The sequence below is a fragment of the Carettochelys insculpta genome, chromosome 24 (assembly GCF_033958435.1).
Source record: "Carettochelys insculpta isolate YL-2023 chromosome 24, ASM3395843v1, whole genome shotgun sequence".
Lineage (NCBI taxonomy): Eukaryota > Metazoa > Chordata > Testudines > Carettochelyidae > Carettochelys > Carettochelys insculpta.
This window is the reverse complement of record NC_134160.1, coordinates 11,702,139-11,722,001: the sequence shown is the minus strand read 5'-3', so window position 1 is coordinate 11,722,001 and position 19,863 is coordinate 11,702,139. Positions and strand designations below refer to the sequence as shown.

The 19,863-nt window shown below is 54.1% G+C and overlaps 1 protein-coding gene across 2 annotated transcripts in view; it reads left to right on the top strand.

The window, feature by feature from the left end:
- The window catches only part of ASAP3 (ArfGAP with SH3 domain, ankyrin repeat and PH domain 3), a 72,445-nt gene extending 53,597 nt beyond the window's left edge, over window positions 1-18,848 (top strand). Inside the window, exons 18-27 of one of the 2 annotated variants that reach the window (XR_012642422.1) lie at window positions 2,029-2,114; window positions 4,162-4,277; window positions 6,718-6,785; window positions 7,114-7,221; window positions 9,802-10,045; window positions 10,539-10,821; window positions 11,344-11,515; window positions 13,419-13,541; window positions 13,994-18,133; window positions 18,250-18,848. Coding sequence is in view for 1 of the 2 variants with exons in the window: in XM_074976289.1 (XP_074832390.1) it covers window positions 2,029-2,114; window positions 4,162-4,277; window positions 6,718-6,785; window positions 7,114-7,221; window positions 9,802-10,045; window positions 10,539-10,821; window positions 11,344-11,515; window positions 13,419-13,541; window positions 13,994-14,068 (1,275 nt within the window). In the remaining variant the exon portion in view is untranslated. Of the gene's footprint in view, window positions 1-2,028; window positions 2,115-4,161; window positions 4,278-6,717; window positions 6,786-7,113; window positions 7,222-9,801; window positions 10,046-10,538; window positions 10,822-11,343; window positions 11,516-13,418; window positions 13,542-13,993 lie in introns of both variants that reach the window. The other variant, XM_074976289.1, reaches the window with a different exon arrangement.
- Window positions 18,849-19,863: the final 1,015 nt, after the last annotated feature.

The following is a 19,863-nucleotide window of genomic DNA, read 5'->3' as shown; positions in this document are numbered from 1 at the left end:
GAATTAAATGCAAGTGTAAGAGAGAAATAAACATTATGAAATGCACAGACTGGCCAAAACACTTAAATAACTGCACTATGAAAGTAGCAAGAAGTAACAACAATAATAGTACAAATACATGGTGGTGAAAGACCATGAGTGTGTGCACACACGTGTGTGACAGTCTCTCTTTCTCTCTCTCTCTCTCTCTCACACACACACACACACACACACACACACACACACACACACACACACACACACACACACACACACACACACAACTTTTTTACAAGCCAGAAAGGTTGTCTATAAGCAGGACAGCAGCAGTGGTACTGAAATGAGCTGGGGAGAAAGTCTCAGACCACAAATGGGGCTGCTGGGGGTGTGGAACGGCTCACAGCTCCTGCCTGTGCAGCAGCTTGAAGAAGTGATATGCTGAGGCTGATGTTCTCTGTTTGAGCTGAGCATTAGAGCTGGTTAGAAAATGGGTTTTGAAAACTTTTGACTAAATGGATAAAAGATCCATGTCTGAAATTTGTCAGTTGCTTGGTGGGGAAAAAAAATGAAAATTGACATTGCAATTCTGAAATGTTTCCATAGTACCTCATGGGAGCTTTAGTTTGAGTGGCTCCTGCTCCAATTCTCCTCTATAGGCTTGGCTCATTGGTCCGACTTCATCTCCCATGGTGTGCCAGGCAGTTATCTCACAGTGAGGAAAGGCGGTTGCATCATGGCCAGGGACTTTGATGATACATCCATGGAAGATGATGTTCAGCTGGGGAACCAGGCCCATAGAAGTGATGAAGTCATAAAGAATCCAAACTGAAATTTTCTGGAGGACCATTGCAGGCTATTTAAATTGAAATAAGCAACAAGAAGGCCTGTAGCACCTTATAGACTAACAGATATTTTGGAGCATGAGCTTTCGTGGGCAAAGACCTGCTTCATCAGATGCTTGAGGGGGGATTCTAGAGGAGGGTTTGAAGAGGGAGCCCCAGTCAAAGGGAGGCCCAGAGTTGACAAGGTCTGTTCAGTCATGGAGGATGGGACCCATTATCAGCAGTTATGCCCTCCCCTTGACTGAGACACCCTATTTAAACACTCCTCTGGAACCCCCCTACTCATGCATCTGATGAAGTGGGTCTTTGCCCGCGGAAGCTTATGCTCCAAAATATCTCTTAGTCTATACGGTGCCACAGGACTTCTTGTTGCTTTTTAAGATACTCGGCCACCCCTCTGATAAATTGAAATTGTCACCCTTTGAGAATTTGGTTTGTGGGTTGAAACCTTAACACCTTTCTCTGGAAAGCAGACACTTTTCATGGGAAACTGTCCTTTTTTCAATACTCAGAGGCTTTCCATGGAAAAATTTCCACCAGCCCTCGTGAGCACTCACAGCTGAGAAAGCCTGGATGGGATTTCTCTTGGATCCCACTGTCCCTGGCCTCAGCAGTTGACACTGATGGACATTGGATGTTCCTCCCTGCCTGTAGGACTGAGGGAACTTCTGCCAGGCTCCCAGGGGCTGAGTGGCCACCAAACCCAGAATGCTGCCACAATCAGGGCTTAAACAAGAATGAATTCATGGAGAATAGATCCATTAGGATAACAATCTCTGGAGATACTTAAGAACAGGTTAGATAAATGTCTATCAGAGATGGTCTAGACAGTACTTGCTCCTGCCATGAGGGCAGGGGGCTGGACTCGATGGCGTCTCGAGGTCCCTTCCAGTCCTAGCATTCTATGATTCTGTGATTAATAGCTACTAGATAAGATAGTCAGGGATGCTCCAGGTATCCCTGGCTTCTGACTTCTTGAAGCTGGGAGGGGATGATCAGTTGGACCACTCAATGACTGCCTTTTCCCTTTGTTCCCTCTGAAGCACTGGGCATTTGCTACTACCGGCAAATAGGATCCTGGGCTACCTGGACCAGTGGTCTAAGCCAGTATCGTCATTTGTGTGTTCTCCTGTGAGCTGAGTGTGCCAAGCCAAGCTGTCCTGTGGTGGAGAGAGGGTTAACGTTGCTTCTCCTCCTCCCCTGACAGGACCAGGGCGAGCTGGCTCTGCACCTGGCTGTGCGTTATGCAGACAAGGCCTCCCTCCCGCTGGTGGAATTCATCATTCAGAATGGGTAAGCCTCACCCAGGGAGGTGGGCAGCTGGGAAGTCAATAACCGTAGCATCGGGGGGTGGCGATATTGTGGGTCTCAGAGCTAAGCTAATGCTCGGATGGGAGGTGCCACAAAAATCCGTGTGACATAGAGCTCTCCTGTCTTGAGACCCACTGTGCCACAGTAGGTGTGTTCTTAGGTGGGGTCTGGCCTGGGGGTTAATCAGAATGTGGATGGGATTTGCAGCTGATGCTGAAGTGAAGGGAATTGCGAGGATGGAAGATTAATCCAAAGGAAGCAAGCAAGATTGGAAACTGGGGCAGGAAATAACAGGATTTGGCTTGGAATGCTCCATGGAGAGGGAAACTAATACCAAAGGTGGCTGAGGATGCAGGGGAGTGGGAGATGCCTGAAAATTGGGGGTTGATGGAAGACTGACCTAGACTGGCCTGTTTGCTGCCCTAAGATCTAGCCCAGTGGTCGGCAACCAGAGGCTCTTTAAGGAGTCATTTGCAGCTCCAGACGCTGACTCCTCTGAGGCTCTGAATGCTGAAATGACCCTGCCCTGCCGCTGCTGGAACAACAGTTCATATCTCCAGCCTGGCCAGTGCTTGACTCTCCCTCCTCCTCTTCTCACATCTGGCTGGGTCAGGGAGCAGCCGGGGGTGGGGTGGCCAGTGCTCGACCCATCCTCCTGCTCCGCTTGAGAGGGGATGGAGGGGAGGGGGAAGAGGGGCTGACCCTATTGCTGTGCCTGTATGTTTTGGCGGAACTCTCCTTGCGGGGTCCAGCTAACCGTCTGGGCTTGAGCAGCGTGTGCTGCAGCAGGCTGTGGTGAGGGATTTTCGGTCTGGACAGGAGCTGTTTGGGTGTCTCTCCCCAATTTTAAAATGGGGATTCCCCAACGTTTTGGGTTCACATCTGAAAAGAAGCATTTTTTCATGGATCACCACCTACCCTTGCATTTGTGAAAAGATAACACCTCTTTGGCAGAGTCATCAAATGCTTCTGTGGAGAAATAATATTAGGAGTGTGTTTAATGTGTTTTAATGGTCTTTGAAAGTGATTTAGTAACTGGAAATGAAGGAGAGGTTGGTAAATGCTGTAGGGGATGCAGCAAAGAAGTTAGAGACCAGGAGAAAATGAGTAATGTTTCAAAGAGAGGCATTGTATAATAAAATAGAAATGTGAGATTATGAGCTGTTGTTTCTATACAAGTACAAAGAGCCTCCACTGTATATGAGATTATCCTACTGTATGCTCCTAAATTGACTGCCACTGATTTCCAAATAATTTCTGGTGCTCATTGCCATGAGATAGGACTGACCTTGGTGCTGACTAGAACTCAGAAAGTGGTTAACTATTTACATGGATCACATTACAAATCATTGTGTTCACTGTTCTTAAAATAGGGGTGACAAAAAGTAGGGTTTGATGTCATTTATTAAGGATTGTCTCATATTCACATGGATTGCAGCTCTTGAAGTATTGATTTTGTAACTGAATTTGAAAGAATGGCTCTTCTCGATAGTTTGGTTGCAGACCCCTGATCTAGCCAGTAAGCCGTCCACTGGCCTACATAATTGTGGGCTGGCTCCATGTCCATGTCATACAAAGGCACACAGAGGTAATTGCTCTCCATGTGATTCCAGTAAGACCCCAGCTGAAATACCTCATTCACAGCAAGAGAAAGACAAAGCCAGACGTTGAGAAATTTGGAGAAGAGTGGCATTGTCAGGAGCCGAGGTGGGAGAAAGGACTCTCTTGACATTGTTCCCTTGCGAGGGAACAAAAATTTCTCTGCTGTTGACTGGCCATGCACCTCTCATACAAGGATCTCAAAAGTGAGGCAGGTCAGGAGCCTTCTATCCATTTTAGAGATGGGAAAACTGAGGCACAGAAATGCCTGGGGAAATGACTTACACAAGGTGAAATGGGTAGGGCTGGGAATAGAATACACGTCTCCTGACTCCCAGACCCCAACTAGGAAGAACTGTCTCTCTAGTGGCAGATGCTTGACACTGTTCGTTGCTACCTGCATCTTCAGTTGCTTTTTCTTGCTGTGCAGGGGGAACCTGGACAGAGCAGGTCAGGATGGGAACACGGCTCTGCACTACGGTGCTCAGTATAACCAGCCCAACTGCCTCAAGCTGCTGCTGAAAGGGAAAGCAGCCACAAACACAGGTAGGGAGCACGGGCAGAGGGAGACTGGAGGGAAAGCCCTGCAGTTCTCCTCTCCTGTGGAATTGTGCTGAGTGGTGGGAGAAGGGAAATCGGAACAGATTTTAAAATGGGGCTATCTGTATTTCCTTCCCCACAGACGTATGGCAGAGCAAGGGGGTCTCCCAGTGGCTTCCGTTACATTGTGTCTCAGGGCCTCACAATCTGTAATGTGTTTGTCATCCAAACAATTCAGTGCGGTAGACGCCCTAGTATTCTAATTCACAACTGGGGAAACTGAGGCACAGAGCAGGTCAGTGGCAGAATAGAACTTGCACCTCTTGACTTCCAGCCAGTGCCATATGCACTGCAATGACTGCTCATTTTCATTCTATCAGGTTATGCGTAATCCTTCCCGACACATTAGAACCAAGTCAAACTGGTTGCGTGCGTGTAATTGAGAGGCTAGCACATATTTGCTCCCAGTGTGGATTTGATAACACCTGGTCACAACCAGTTTTGGAACATTTATTAGTTTTAAACTTTTAATTGACTTAAATCACTGTGGAACCTTTAAAGGCTATTGTGCATTGATCGGTCAGGTCGTGCAGTGGTCTGAATTGAATGACTCTTTTCAATCAATTCCTCGTTTAATTACACGACTGATGTAATGTGATTATCCCTTATTCAGTCACTTAGTATTTAACTGATGCCACTCTTACAACACCTTACACTTGATTCAGTGGTATTGACTTATGAAAATTCCTTCAATGTTTCTATTCCCCTTCAGCTTCAATTTTAATTTTGGTTTCTTTTTCAATCATTGATTTGAGGGGAGGTTAACAACCAAGTGGCTTGTCTAGTGTGTATGTCTTTTCTGAGTTGTCATCAATGGCTGTGTCTTCATTTCAGTTAGCTGGAGCTTTTCCTTGGGCTTTATCTCAGACTCCCTACGTACTTAAAAGGGCAGACTAGTTCTCCCCCGGTTTCCTGGTAAAGAGTTATAGACTGGCTTGGTTTACTGCAGTTCAAAGAGCCTGCGGACATGCCCCAGAAGTCCAAGGGTGCATCCGCTGCAGAGAAGACCCTTGCAGTAGCAAGTCACAGAGCCAGGGCAACTGGCTGAGGCTCATGACAGAGGCTAAAAAGAGTGTGGACATCCTAACACAGGCTGGAGCTCAAACTCTGAGCCCTGCCCCCCTTGCTGGGTTTTTGCAGCACCCAAACCCTAATGTCAACACTGTGATTTCTATTGACCAGTGGTTCCCAGCCTTTTCAGTAACACAGCACCCATCAATGAGTTACACAATTCCACAGCACACCCACTTTTTTCAGCTGAATCGATTGCTCAGAAATATCACAGGTACTTATATTTATTATAGTTGCAGTCTTATGAGAGAGATTTGCAACCTAGCAGTGCATACAAGCTAAACAAGGATCAAATGTATTTGTGAACAACAAGAAGTCTTGTGGCACCTGATAGACTAACAGATATTTTGGAGCATAAGCTTTCGTGGGCAAAGACCCACTTCATCAGATGCATGGCGGGAGGCGGTTCAGAGAGGTATTTAAAGAGTGGGGTCCCCAGCAAGAGGGAGGGCCAGAGCTGACAAGGTCTATTCAGCAAGGTGGAAATGGCCCAGTGTCAACAGCACTTACTAAAACAGGAAAAAACAAGTCGGATCAGATGGGGGATGTATCAATAGACCTTGTCAGCTCTGGCCCTTCCTCTTACTGGGACCCCACTCTTTGGTCGGGGAGGAGAGGGGTTTGGATAGGAGGCAGTGAGTGGGGGGTTAGGTAGGAGGCTCCAGGGGGTGCAGTCAGGGGAATGGAGTAGGGGGGTTGGATATGGGGGTGGAGCGCAGGGGATTGGATAGAGAGTGGGAGTTCTGGGGGGACAGCCAGGGAATTGGGGTCCCAGGAAGGAGGTTGGGTAGGAGGCAGGGGACAGGCCACACCTGACTGTTTGCGGGAGGGCCAATTTTTGTAAAAAGCTCAACATTGGCTGAAGGGAAGGGCTCTGATTCTATATGAAGTGGGTTTGGAGTCTTGGTTTGTGAAAATTTGAGATTTCAACTTTTTCTCTGGATTTTGGACGAGGAATTTTTGAACGAAATCTCAGGTTCTCACAGCGCGGGGAGCACGGTTCCTGCCTCGCTTAGCTACGGACTCCACCCCCCAGGAGTGACTGCAACGGAGCAGCAGGGGGCTCCTGCAGTGCCCGCTCACTGGCTGGTTCTGGGGCGTACCAAAAAGCTGGGTTCAGCACAGGCCCTGCCAGCCATCAAACTATAGTGACAGCCTGGAGAGCTGGTCAGGGGCCTGGTGGTCCAGGCGGCAGTGGTTGAAGCTGCTTGTGGATCCACCGTCTTTGTCCTGGGAAGTCCCTGAGTGGGTGGGAGCGAGGGGCACTCTTGGAGGGGCTGGTGACTCAGACCTGGCCTCGTCTCTCCCTCCCCAGTGAATGCGGCAGGTGAGACGGCCCTGGACGTGGCACGGAGGTACAAACGTGTTGAGTGCGAAGAGCTGGTAGGTTGAGCGCATTGTGGTGTTGGTGATGTAGCCCAGTGGCTGCGGCGTGTGTGTGTGAGACAGGAGAAGTCAGCTGTCAGGGTGAGGAATGGGTGCCAGGAACAGGGGAAGGGTGGCGGTGGGCGTACCGCGGATTGAGGCTCTTTCCTAGGGTGGAGATGCGAGCAAGCAGGGAGGCCTGGCTGACTCCTCTCGTGAGGCAGAGAAGGGAGGGGGAATGGGTGCTGTGAGGCTGGGGGGTGTGGGGGGTGCACACAAGATGGGAGAAGAGCAGGGCTTTTGCCAAGGACCTGAATCATCCCCTCCTGGCCGAAATTTCCGGCAGCTCGAGGAGGCGCAGGCTGGGAAGCTGAACCCTCAGGTGCACCTGGACTACGACTGGGAGGCCCCTCAGGAATATACCTACGACAGTGAGGATGAGCTGGAGGAGAAGGTACTGTTCTGAGCAATGGGTACGTGTCCCCGGCAGAGCCCCTCCTGCCTGGGTCCCCAGCTGCCCCCTGTAGAGCTAGCAGGACTCCTATCCCCATAGCTGTTCTTGGGATGTTCTCTCAGGCTACGTCTACACGTGAAGCCAACTTCGAAATAGCTTATTTCGATGTAGCAACATCGAAATAGGCTATTTCGATGAATAACATCTACACGTCCTCCAGGGCTGGCAACGTCGATGTTCAACTTCGACGTTGTGCGGCACCACATCGAAATAGGCGCTGCGAGGGTACGTCTACACGCCAAAGTAGCACACATTGAAATAAGGGTGCCAGGCACAGCTGCAGACAGGGTCACAGGGCGGACTCAACAGCAAGCCGCTCCCTTAAAGGGCCCCTCCCAGACACAGTTGCACTAAACAACACAAGATCCACAGAGCCGACAACTGGTTGCAGACCCTGTGCCTGCAGCATAGATCCCCAGCTGCAGCAGCAGCAGCCAGAAGCCCTGGGCTAAGGGCTGCTGCCCACGGTGACCATAGAGCCCCGCAGGGGCTGCAGAGAGAGCATCTCTCAACCCCCCAGCTGATGGCCGCCATGGAGGACCCAGCAATTTCGACGTTGCGGGACGCGGATCGTCTACACGTTCCCTACTTCGACGTTGAACGTCGAACTAGGGCGCTATTCCGATCCCCTCATGAGGTTAGCGACTTCGCCGTCTCGCCGCCTAACGTCGAAGTTAACTTCGAAATAGTGCCCGACGCGTGCAGCCGCGACGGGCGCTATTTCGAAGTTAGTGCCGCCACTTCGAAGGAGCGTGCACGTGTAGACGCAGCTTGAGAGTCCCTTTGGTATCCCACTGCCTTCAGCATGAGGGAACCTTGCATGTGATAACTGGATGACCACTCTCTGAATGCCGCCAGCCATGGGGGCATCCCCCTCTGGCTCTGCCAGCGCCATCTTTGCCTCGCAGGCTAGCAAGAGCACCCCAGCCCGCTTGCCGTGTCCTTCTCCTGTGCTAGCCAGCCCTTGGCACTGGCTGCTCCCAGAATCCCAGATGCTGTCTGCCCCCAAGGGCACCTTCAACCACCTCTGCATTGCGCACACAACTTGCAGTGGAACAGAAGCAGGGTCTGTGAGAGAGAATGGAAATTCCCCAGGAAATGAGCCAGAGAGGGAAACAAACGGGGGCTGTGCAAAACGAAATCAGCACATGGGACCCAGGGCTGACCCTTCGTCGGAGTTCCCTTTCCTGGCGAATGAAGTAGAATCATAGACAACTAGAAGGGGAGGGAACCTCGAGAGGTCATCAAGTCCAGTCCCCTGCCCTCAAGGCAGGACCGAGCACTGTCTAGATTGGTGGTTCCCAAACTTTTTGGCATCACACCTCCTTTTGGTTTTTGAGAAACGCTCACAACCCCCCACCTCTTCTTCACCATCACCCAACCCCCCTTTCACAAAAAATTCAGTTCCTAATTTTAAATAAACACAAAAACTTGATACAAAAATGTCATTTAAAATTAACAGTGATTACAAATAGTTTGTCTTGGCCCCTTGCGGGTGCCTAGGGCAGCGCCCGCTGCCTGAGCCCTGTGCCAGCCGCCCAAGTTGCCCACGTCAGCTGCCCGCCTGCCTGAGCCCTGAACTGCCAGAGCTGCTTGTCTTAGCCAACCGAGCACCATGCTGCCAGGGCCAGCTGCCAGCTGCCAGGGCCCTGCACTGCTGGGCCTAGCCTTCCGTCTGAGCCCCACACTGCCAGGGCCTGCCGCCCACCTGCCAGTCCGAGCATCCTGAGCCCTGTCATGCTGGGGCCAGCCACCCAAGCCCCGCGAGTCCCCACTTCCGAGCCCCCTCCCATCCCCCAAAGCCAGGCACCACCGACCCCCCATCTAACCCCATCCTCATCTCCTGTCTCTCCCCAGCCCACTCACTCATCTTTGCAGGAGGCAGCTAGCTCCACATGGGTCTTTACCAGCTGCCTGCTTTTTATAGTGGCTGTGCCGGATCACCCACGTAAAATGGCAGGGGCTGAGTCCCAGAAGCAAAGGCTGGATCTTTCTTGGGGTGGGGGGAATGATGGGGGGCTGGATCACCTCACGCCCCCCTAGAATTTCTTCACACACCCCCGGGGGACACGCCCCCCAGCTTGGGAAACCATGGACGAGATCACCCCTGTTAGATATTTGTCCAACCCGTTCTTAAATATCTCCAGCGAAGGAGATTCCACAACCGCTCTAGGCAATTTATTCCAGTGCTTAAAGTAATGCCCCCACCCTGTGCCTCGCCTCAGAGGTCAGTGCATAGCAGAGCTGGCTGGCCTCACGGGAACCAGGATTCAGAGTTTCACAAAAGCCAGCCTGGATCTCTGGCGTGGCACAGCAATGTGCCGGCCGGAGAAGGAACCTGGCACCTGGATCGGGGGCAAAAGCCTTGAGGAGCCTGGCTCCAGGGAAATGATTAAGAAACCTGGCACCTGGGGGTCGGGGGGGAGAGTGATGAGGCTGAACACCTGGAGGAGGCAGCTTTGCTGAGGGCCTCTGGGCAGCGGCCAGGAAGCACTGATGGTTGTTTTTGGTCCCATCCAGCTGAGCCCACTGCAGCGATCCTTTAAGTCCACTTCATCCCCCACCACGGGCCAGCCCACCCCCTTCCCCCAGAACCGGTGGAGCTGCACAGGAATGGACATCAACAACAAGACCTACGAGACCATCCTGGTCCCCTCCCGGCCTGTCCAGCAGCGGTCACACAGCGAGGAGATCCCTCCACCGCTGCCTGTCAAAAACCCAACCCGAGGGGGCTCCAGAACCAAACTGGGTCACGGCCCAGCAGGTGAGCGTGTCCCCATCAGTCGGCCCAAGAGGGTGGAAGTACTGGCAAGAGCAAAGCTTGGAGGATTCAGCGTTTAGGACTGGCTGCTTCTCAGAGCCTCTCGAGACGGCAGAGCTGGGCTGGGCTCTCTTGAGTACCAGATTTATCCTCCAGTCAAGTTTCTTGCTCTGCTACCGACCCGTGGAACTCTGAGACCAGCTGGCCCAGAAAGAGGGGAGGCAGCCAGGATGCTGGAAGATAACCAGGGAGGTTCAGTTCTCTTGCATCCCAAGTGCAGCTGAGGGTTCGGGGCTGTGGAAAGAAGGTCCTGGCTGGTTCTTACTCTGAACAAGCTCGCCTGTGCCTGGAACGGGCGCTGCAGGCTGTGACTCCGGGAAATGAAAGGTCCCAGGGCATTCAAAAGCCAAGCAATGTCCCAGTATAGTTGTCACATGCAGGGGAAATTCTCTGCTGGGGCATGCGACTTCCTGATCTCCTGCACTCCCCTTTCCAGATCACCCAGAGCTCCCACGCCAGGCAGCTGAGCCCCAGGCCTCCGTGCAGTCCGAGGCATCTGTCCTGCGGCACCTGTCCACCGCCAGCGCTCCCAGTGCTTCCTGGCTGCCATCCACCTCCCGAAGCCCCCCAGAAGCCAGGCGCACAGCCTACTGGGAAACCCGCTCTGAGCCGGAGAGCAGCAGCCAGCGGAGGACGTCAGAGACCAGTCAGACCCCAGGACAGCAGCCTGCCACGGGGCCATCGGCGGAGCCGGGGCCAATAACCGCTGTCAGGTTCAGGTAGGGAGTGGGCTCTGGAGCCTGCGGCTGAGAGGAGGAGGACACCTTGTGGGGTAGAGGCTGGATTACATGGTCAGGTTTTGCGCTGTGACAGACTTGCAACCTGCTGGATGTGCTGGTGCTGATCAGCTGGGGGAGCCCAAATTGCATCCCCAGGGACGAATGATCCCGGGTTTGGCCCCTGGGAGCCTTTCCGCCCCGTGGGGACGTCTTCGCGGGAAGGGGATGGTTTTCCCCGCCTGCAACGAAACAGGTGAAACCCCCGAGGTCTGCGACGTCCAGATTGTGGCCAATGTTCAGCCCAGTTGCTGCCCTGACTGCCTGGTAGACACCAGCCCTGCTGTTGGGTTGCTTGGGGGGAGAGAGGCCTTGTGGAGGAGAAGATGCTGAGGGGTGGGAGTTGAGGAAACATTGGCTAGGATAAATCCGTGCTGGGGGGACTCCGGGAGAGGGGGAGAGACCACCTCAAACCCTCCTGATGGCAGCAATGTGAACCAGCCCCCCGACTCTCTCCCCTCGCAGCTCAGAAAGCACCCGCTCCTATAGGCGGATCAGTGGTGGCTCAGGGGGGAAGCCCCCTGGCTCGGCCGTCTCCCCGACAGGCTCTGGCTGCCCCGAGGACCTGCCTGCCAGCAAGGCTCTGAGCTCAGTGCAGAACGCTGCCCCCGTACCCATGCCCAGGAGGTTTGCCCCGGTAAGTCGTGCCGGAAGGGGACGGGCTCCTGGTTCGCTGCGGCTTTGATTTTTCTTTCCCTGCTACTCTCGGGGTCCCTCACCAGCTGTGACGACTCCCTTCTGCACCACCCTACGTGGTGCCCCGGCCCAGCTCATCTGACTGAGACTCCCTTGTGGAGGGAGTGGGGTGGCTGTAATCCTCTGATCCCAGTTACCTCACGCGTCTCCAGAGCCTGCTGGACTTCCCCTCTCACCGGGCGCGTTTGACCTGTACCCCTAGGCCCTGTCCCCCCTCCCCCCATTCCTGCAACCCCACCGCCACTTCCCACCCCCCACAGCCTCCCTCCCCTCTCCTCCCTCCTTCTCTTGGAGCCCCCTGCACCCTGATCCAGCTGCGCCCAGCGCATGGGGCGTGCTGGTGGGGGGGACAAGGGGTTGATACGTGGGGCTGCCCGTGGACGAGAAGTATGGGGGCAGGGGGAATTGAGGGCTGAGCACCCGCTAATTTTTCTCCAGCCCCAGAGCTGGTGCCAGCATGAGTCCCTGACCTGCAGCAGATCTGGGTCCGTTACCGTCAGCCCCTATAGCTCGCAAGCGCCAGTTGCAGGGACTCAAGCGTGGGCTGCACAGTCTCTTCGGCTGAACGACCTCACTGGCAGAGCAGGGTGGGAGCTGCGGGAATGGCTGGAGTGGGGGCAGAGCTGGGGGTCGAGCATGACCAGAGGGGAAGTCTGGTGGGAAAAATCCGCCTCCCTGAGCAGTGCAGTTCTACCGACCTCCCGCGGTGCGGACAGAAGCCCAGGCCCTGCCTGCCGGGGGCCGAGTTGTGGTGCCTCCTCTGTCTCTTAGAGCATCTTCCCTGCTGTGCGGAGGTGGCACGGCTGCACCTGGGTGGATTTGTACAGATTGTACCTCTCTCGTCTGGCACCTGCGTGTCCCGAAGGAGGAGATTTGCCAAAGGAGAGGTCTGGCTGGCTGCCTGCAGCAGGGGAGCCAGGCAGCCGGCAAGGGCTCCCCACAAGGCTGCAGGGCTCCCCCAGCCCTGGGGCCTGAATTGCTGCCAGGCTGCCAGCAGGGTTCCACGCCCCAGCTAGCACCTCCTTGAGGGACTCCCCACTGGGGCTGGGCTCCCACAGTGGTGGTCCCCAACCCCAGCTGGGCCTGACCTGCCTCCTTGCCCTGGGGCTGCCCTGAGGCTCCCCAGAGCAGGCTGCCAGTGGGGCTCTCTGCCACCAGAAGGCTCCGCTGTGGCCCACACAGCTGGAGTTCTCTGGTCCAGGTGCCCTCTTGTTCAGCAGCATCCACTGTCCTGCCAGACGAGGGAGGTTGCAGATGAGAGAGCGCCGGACGAGAGACTTTCAACCTGTAGTGTAGACCTGCCCTCCCAGGGTTAGATCCTTCCCGGGTTCAGTTCCAGATGGTGGCCCTCCAGCGATTCCTGGCGTCTGGAATGGGGGGTGATGATTTGGGGTGTGGCGGGTGGGGGTTAACGAGGAGCCATGTGCTTCCCTCCTGGGGGGAAAGAACGTGGTCCTGCTGGGCCTGCCTTGGAGGGCAAGCCTGGGGCACGCACCGCCTCAAAGGGACCAAAATCCCCATGTGCCTCAAGGCTCAGGGAATAGCTGTCACCTGTCCCCGTGGGGCTGCGGCGCTCCGGCCTGCAAGGGCTGAGCTGGGAATCTTCTGGCAACGGTTGTGACCTTGGCTACAACCTGAGTGGGCAAGGATGGCCCGGGGAGGGGTGGGCAAAGGTAGAAGAGGTGTGGGGGGCAAGCAGAGGCATGTGTTTAACCCAGCATGGACACCCCACATTCCCAAGAGGCCCCAGAGCATGAGGGGGCCTCCGGAGTGGCCGTCTCCTGGCCTCTCACCCCCGGTGCTGGGCCAGGACTCCGGAGCCATGTTGCCATTTGCTTGCACAGGCCAAGGGGAGGCAGAAGAGGGTGATGGCTCTGATGGACTGCAAGGGGGAGAAGGCCCGGGAGCTGACCTTTGCCAAGGGCGAGGTGATTGTGGTGACCCGAGAGGAGGATGAGCAGAGCTGGGTGAGTGCTGCTGTCAGAGGGGCTCCTGGAATTACTGGATTAGGCACCGCAGGGGAACCCAGACCCCATGTTCTAGTCTTGGGGCTGCAGCTGTGGCTCCTCTAGGGTCCTCTCTCTTGCTGTCCCAGCTCCCTAGCAGGGAGCTAGATCAGGGCCTGGGGGTCAGTAAATTAATATTTAGGGGATGCGTCTGCTCCCATCTCCACTGATCCCTCCGGTCCCTGGGAGGTGAAGCTGATGGATTTCCAGTTCTCTCCTCATGGCTGCAAGTAAGAGTTGTACTGGGGGCAGAGAAGTGGTTTCAGGACCCCACCTGAGATCCGAAGGTCACCCCATCCCCTGCCTTGTATGTCTGCGAATCTTCACCCTTCCCCTCACCTATGCACACCCACAAACCAGGTACCCCCCACTCTTTCCAGCTCTGATCTGCGGCCTTCTGTCCTGGCTCTCAGGTTGGCTTCATTGAAGGAGATGGCTCCAGGACAGGCGTCTTCCCTGCCAGCTTCGTCCACCTCTTGCAAGACTGATGGTCTGGTTTTTCCTTTTCCTTCTGAGCCAGCGCAAGTTCTTGGCGAGCGTGGGGGGTGCAGGACTGCGCACTCACCGCCTCCCACTAAGAGGCCAGGACCTTGTACTCCAGCAACTCCAAGGCATGACAGAGCACAGGCCTGTTTCTTGCTCCCCTCCCATCTTCCCACCTGGACCTTGAGGGTAACGGACAGTGGGGCACATATGCTGAGGGCTTGCTGCAGGGGCTGGGGTGGAATCCGCATCCCCCCCAGGTACCAGTCCATTTGCTCTCTTTATCTAAATTTGTTTCTTTTCCCTGGACGGAGTGGTGGCCAAGTACCTCCCACCCGCTGTTGGACCAGGACTAGTGTCTGCCTCTACGCCCTCAGCCAGGCCAGCTCACCCCAGCCTTGCAGGAGCCTGACAACAGGATCCAACATCTTCACTCCTGGGCCTGGCCCCAGCAAGGGGAAGCCAATCAACCCGGTGGACTGGAGGACCCCATGGAACTTGCCAACCTCCTCTGCAGCTTTGGGGCTGAGGAGCAGGTGGGGCCCATCATTGCTGGATGGACAAAGAACCACAGATAACGTTGCAGCATCTGCTCCCTGCTCTGTGACCCTCGGCTCCAGCTGTTTGCTCTGTAACTTTTGTGGGCTCCGAGGAAACATTGGATCCTGTTGTCTCCCCCTGGGGGCAGGGGTGGGACTATGGCAAAGCTGGGACTGGGGTTCAGTTCAGAGCCCGGCTGCCTCTCCTCACATTCCCTGGGCTGCAAGCTGAAGCCCCGAGTCCTATCATCCCACTGCAGGGCATGGGGCAGGGGGGAGTTACACTGGGTCCCGCCATCTGTACTGAAGGACAGCAAAGGGAGGCAGATCCCAAACTGTTTTCTTCTTCCCGCCCCATAACCCTAACAGACTGAGTCGGACCGGAGAAGCCACCAGCCCCTTGTGGGGGACTAGGAACGGTCCCCATGCGGCTGTGCAAGGGTTAACCTGGATGCACACTGCTCATGCTCCCCTGGGGAGCATGGAATGGCTGGAGGTGGCCCATCAAGTCGCCATCTCCTGGATCAAGCCTGCACCTCTTCTGCCCTGGCCTCTCCCCCAGCCAGTGCACAGTGCTGTGCTGGGGGCAAGAGGGGATTATACCTTACCAGTGGGCTGGGGTTCAGGGGTCCCCAGGCACTGCACCCCCTCCACAGGCAGGAGTGACTCTCACTCAGCAGGTAGAACAGGAAGTTTATTAGGCGACAGAAGTCCAGCGCCTTACAGAAGAGTCCGTGCAGCAGTCAGAGAGAGTCATTCCAACCCGTCCAAGGGAGAGGCGCCCTAGGGGTGCCCCTCTGGGGTGTAGCTTCTCCCCTAGCCAGGCTGGCTGCCTTCCAGCTCCCTCTGCCCCCAGCTTCTAACTGCCGCCTTGGATTCAAACCCAGCTCGGCTCCTCCCTGCTCTTTGTGCAGGTCAGAGGTGTTACCTTCCAGCTTAGGTTACAGCCCCAGGGATCATCCTTAGCCGCTAGGAGCTCCTCTGCCTGTCACACACACATCCAGCCTGAGTCTCACCTGCACTGCCCCGCACTCCATCACATCAACACCTTGGAGACACACAGCAGCCTTCTGCCCAAGCCTGGGATAACTAGTTCAGCCCATTGTAAAGAGCTGAGCAAGTCCCCTGGTGCTGCATGTGTTATCCTGGGTGGCTAGAGCAGTGGTTCCCAAGCTTCTCAGTAGCGCGGTGCACTTCAGTGAGCCGGTGCCGCAGCACACCCACTTTTTTCAGCGGAATCGATTGCTCAGAAACGTCTCATTTACTTACATTTACTATGGTGATGGTCTTCCTAGGGAGGTTTGCAGCACAGGACTGCTCACACCAAGCAGCAAGCCCCGAAAAGGGCGAAGGCGTGCGTGCCGTGCTAAAGGGGTTGAGGAATTGAGCGGTTCCTCGATTACTCACCGGGGGGAAGTGGTGCCAGAGAGCACGCTCCACTCCCTGCCAGCCCATCGGAGCCGGGATGTGGCATTTAAACCACACCCTGGCTCCAACAGGCACCCACCCGCCCTCCCTCCTTGCTGCAGCCAGGAGCAGGGGGGGCGGGCTCCCTGCCAGTCTGTTCAGGCCAGGAGGCAGGGTTGGCATTTCCCCTTGCAGCAGCTCTTCCAAGAGCCACCACAGGGGGAAAGGGAACAACCCTGGGTCAGCTGTGACTCGGGCAGCTTTGCTTCTGGAGCTCCAGCTGGTGCAGGGTCATCAGTTTTCCCCTTCTCTCTGCTGTGCTAGGAGGAATGGATGAAAGCTCAGGGCACATTTGGGCATTTCTCACGGCACACCAGTGAGCTGCGGCATGCTGGTTGGAAACCAGAGGTCTAGAAATTTGGGAGGGGGGAAGCCTGATTAAACCATCCAGTTTGTTCCTGCCCCCACTAGCGCAGGGCAGTGCCCTGCAGCGGATCCTCCAGCACTGTTTCCATTGATTCAAATGCTGCTGTTTTCTGTGGGCTGCTCTTGGAGGGCAGAGAGCTGTCTCCAGGCATTGGCTAAATTCCCCCTCTGGGTCACTGCATCCCGTTCTCTCCTGCCTTCTCCTCTTCTTGAAATCACCACTGTCTGCCCCCAGCATTGTTGAGTACGTTTGTTATGCCTCCAGGCATTCACCGGCCCAACCTTCAGCACCAATAAAGAACCCAAAGGTTAGGCTCAAAGTGCTGTACAGAGGCAGTGAGTAGCAGCCTCCCCATTTTACAGGTGGGGAAACTGAGGCACAGAGCAGGGGTGTGATTTACAAAGGTCATGCAGCAGTGAGTTCTGTGCATTTATTTCCTGCATTGCCTGAACCCTCCAGTTCCTTTCATTTAAAAGCAGTGAGGCTGATTGTTTTTTGGCCTGCCACGCTGAAGCTGTGTTTACCCATCTGCCCTCAGGAGGGCATGAGTTGCAGATAGCCAGCGCATGCATAGCATGACACCTGGTGTCATACTGTTGACTTCAGCGGTGCTGCTTGCATGCCTGAAAAGCCTTTTATTTTGTTTTTTAACAGCAAGGATGCCCAGAAAAGCCCATTAGATCATTGACATTGAGCTCCTGTGTATCCCTGGCTACCAGGTCTCTCCCAGCTCCCCCTGCGTTGGGCCCAGTAACCTGAGTTAGCTTTAACATTCCAGCCCTCTGATGCTTCCAGCTGGCCATTTTGGCGATAGAGCAGCCGGGCAGTTCAGCTGCTCTCTGTCACCAGAGGGGATTGCTCTTGCGATCTGCCCTGTGGTCTGGCTACAATCTGTCAGCGGAAGGTTTGTCTGAAGATATCTTCTGCCAACAACTTCCGCCAACAAATCCCTCCAGTCTAGATGCAGCCTCAATGAATCTTGTGTGCTGTGTTTAATCACCCCCGCTCCTGCCTCCCAAGGACCCTCCGTTTTTTAGGAGGCTGCTTTGTTTCTGTGGCTCTGATTCAGCTTTCCATCCCCTCCCCCTTAAAGGAAAACACATGAAGGAAATAAAGGGAGCCAGTTGAATGTCTGGTTTCTGACCCCGATAGGAGTCCAGGCCCCAGGCCTTGTGTGGATCTCCTCACCTTTGTCTATATCGGATAGGAGGGGGTAATCAGGCAGCAGGAAACATAGATGTTCTATTGCCTGGAGAAGGAAAACACTCATTTAACATCTTGTGGCTTTTCCCAACCCTGGAACTGTGAAATATTTGTTTTATAACATGGAAAGAGTTTTTTCTTGGCATGTTCATGTTGTGCTGGGCTTGACCTGACAGTCGGCCAGCTGCATGTGGGTCCAGATTTCAGCCAACCCTGTTATGCCCGGAGGTCCTCAGATGTGCTCCTCTGCTTTGCCCTGATGTACACAGAGGCCCTGGAGTGCAATGACTGGAGAGAGGGATTGAGGGGCTGAGCAAGAGCTTGACCCCTGACATTCTCCTGGGGTGTGTAATAACTCAGGGTCTGTCTACATGACCAGGAAGATTGAGCCTGACCAGGTCAATCTTCTGGGGTTAGATTTCCTGCGCCAAGCAGAGATGGGCAAAATCGAACTATCTGGAGTTGAGTATCATGGGGGGGAGCTGTGTTAGTCTGTATCCTCAAAACCAATGAGAAGTCTTGAGGCACCTTACAGACAAACGGATTTTTCTGGAGCATAAGCTTTCATAGGCAAAGACCCAAAAAAATCTTTGTCTGTCAGTTGCCACAGGACTTCTCATTGTTTTTATCTGGGGTCGGCAGTCAACCCTCGTTCTCCTCAGTCTCGCCAGGAGCAAGGGAGGTCACCGGGAGAAACTCTCCCATCAGCTTCCATCTTTGTGGACAGCCAGGTGAGTTAAGTGCAGGTAAGTGGATTCTAGCTATGCACTTGCTGTAGCTAGAATTGCATATCTGCAATTGACTTAACACCCTAGTGTCGACTGAGCCTCAGATACTGGTTTAGACCACACCACCAAAAGCCGTCGTGGGGAAGGGCGGTAGGTACTTATGGAATGAGAGCACAGGCCTGGTTTTGATTTGAATGTACGGATTTTGGTGTTTTGCCTTTGGTTCCTTTCCCAAGGTCTGCTGGACCATAGAGAAACTCATCCTCGCCTCTGTCAGGAACACATTTTAAAGGGTGCTTGTTTCGCTGGCTTCTGCAGTGTTTTACTGGGACCAATTATTCTGACACATATCAGGCTCTCTCATTATTTGTTGTCCCCTGTGCTCAAGTTGCAGTGGGCTTTTTAGTGAAATATTTAATCTTAAGGTGGTCTTTTTTTATTTCCCCCTGAACCCCGATTTCTAATAAAATTCATTTTTGGGAAGTGGAGAAGGTTGTGTGTGTGATATGACTGTACCAGTCCATGCGTGTGGTTTTCCATGGGTATTATTAGACAGTCCAGGGATTGGTGAGGTAGAAGTGTCTATGTACATTTAACAATATTGTGCCTCATCCCACTGTACCAGGCAAGCTAGGTACAGAGATCACTTTACCCGTAATGGAAATGCACTCACTTCTGGAGTGGAGCCTGGCTGCTTTTAACAGTGCACAGCACTTGAAGCTGGGACTGGGGAGCCTATTGTCTTCTGTTGAACTGTGAGGAGGAATGGAAGGAAGCAGAATGGAACAGGCTGGGTTTGGAGGCTGGAACTGGGCCAGATGCTCTTGGGAGATTTCTGATAACCTAGGGTGGTTTTATATCACCACCTCTATGATTGCACTTACTGGGTGCTAGCTAGTACAGTATTGACTCTGAGGCCAGAGTGCCTCTTAGGTCCTTGCAGTCCCCTTTCTACAGCGCCCGGCTCCTTGGTGGACTCTCTTCCAGCTATAGACCTAGGGCAATTCTTCCATCTTGCTCCTAGGTCGCCTTGGCTAAGTCTGCACTAGCGGAAAACTTCAAAATGGCCCAGCTGATAGGAATAAGGGGATTTCAACATTTGCAGGGTCCTTTTGAAAAGATGTGTAGATGAGCCACGCGTGAAGTGCCGTGGCCGGCAGCATGCTAATGAGGCGCTGAATATTCATTTCAGCACCTCATTAGAATTCACCGATTTGGCCATTCGCATGGCCATTTCGAAGTTTTCCCCTAGGCCGTGTCTACACTAGCCAAAAACTTCAAAATGGCCAAATGCAAATGGCCATTTCGAAGTTTACTAATGAAGCGCTGAAATGCATATTCAGTGCCTCATTAGCATGCGGGCAGCTGTGGCACTTCGAAATTGATGCGGTTTGCCGCCACATGGCTCGTCCAGACGGGGGCTCCTTTTCGAAAGGACCCCGCCTACTTCGAAGTCCCCTTTATTCCCATCTGCTCATAGGAATAAGGGGACTTTG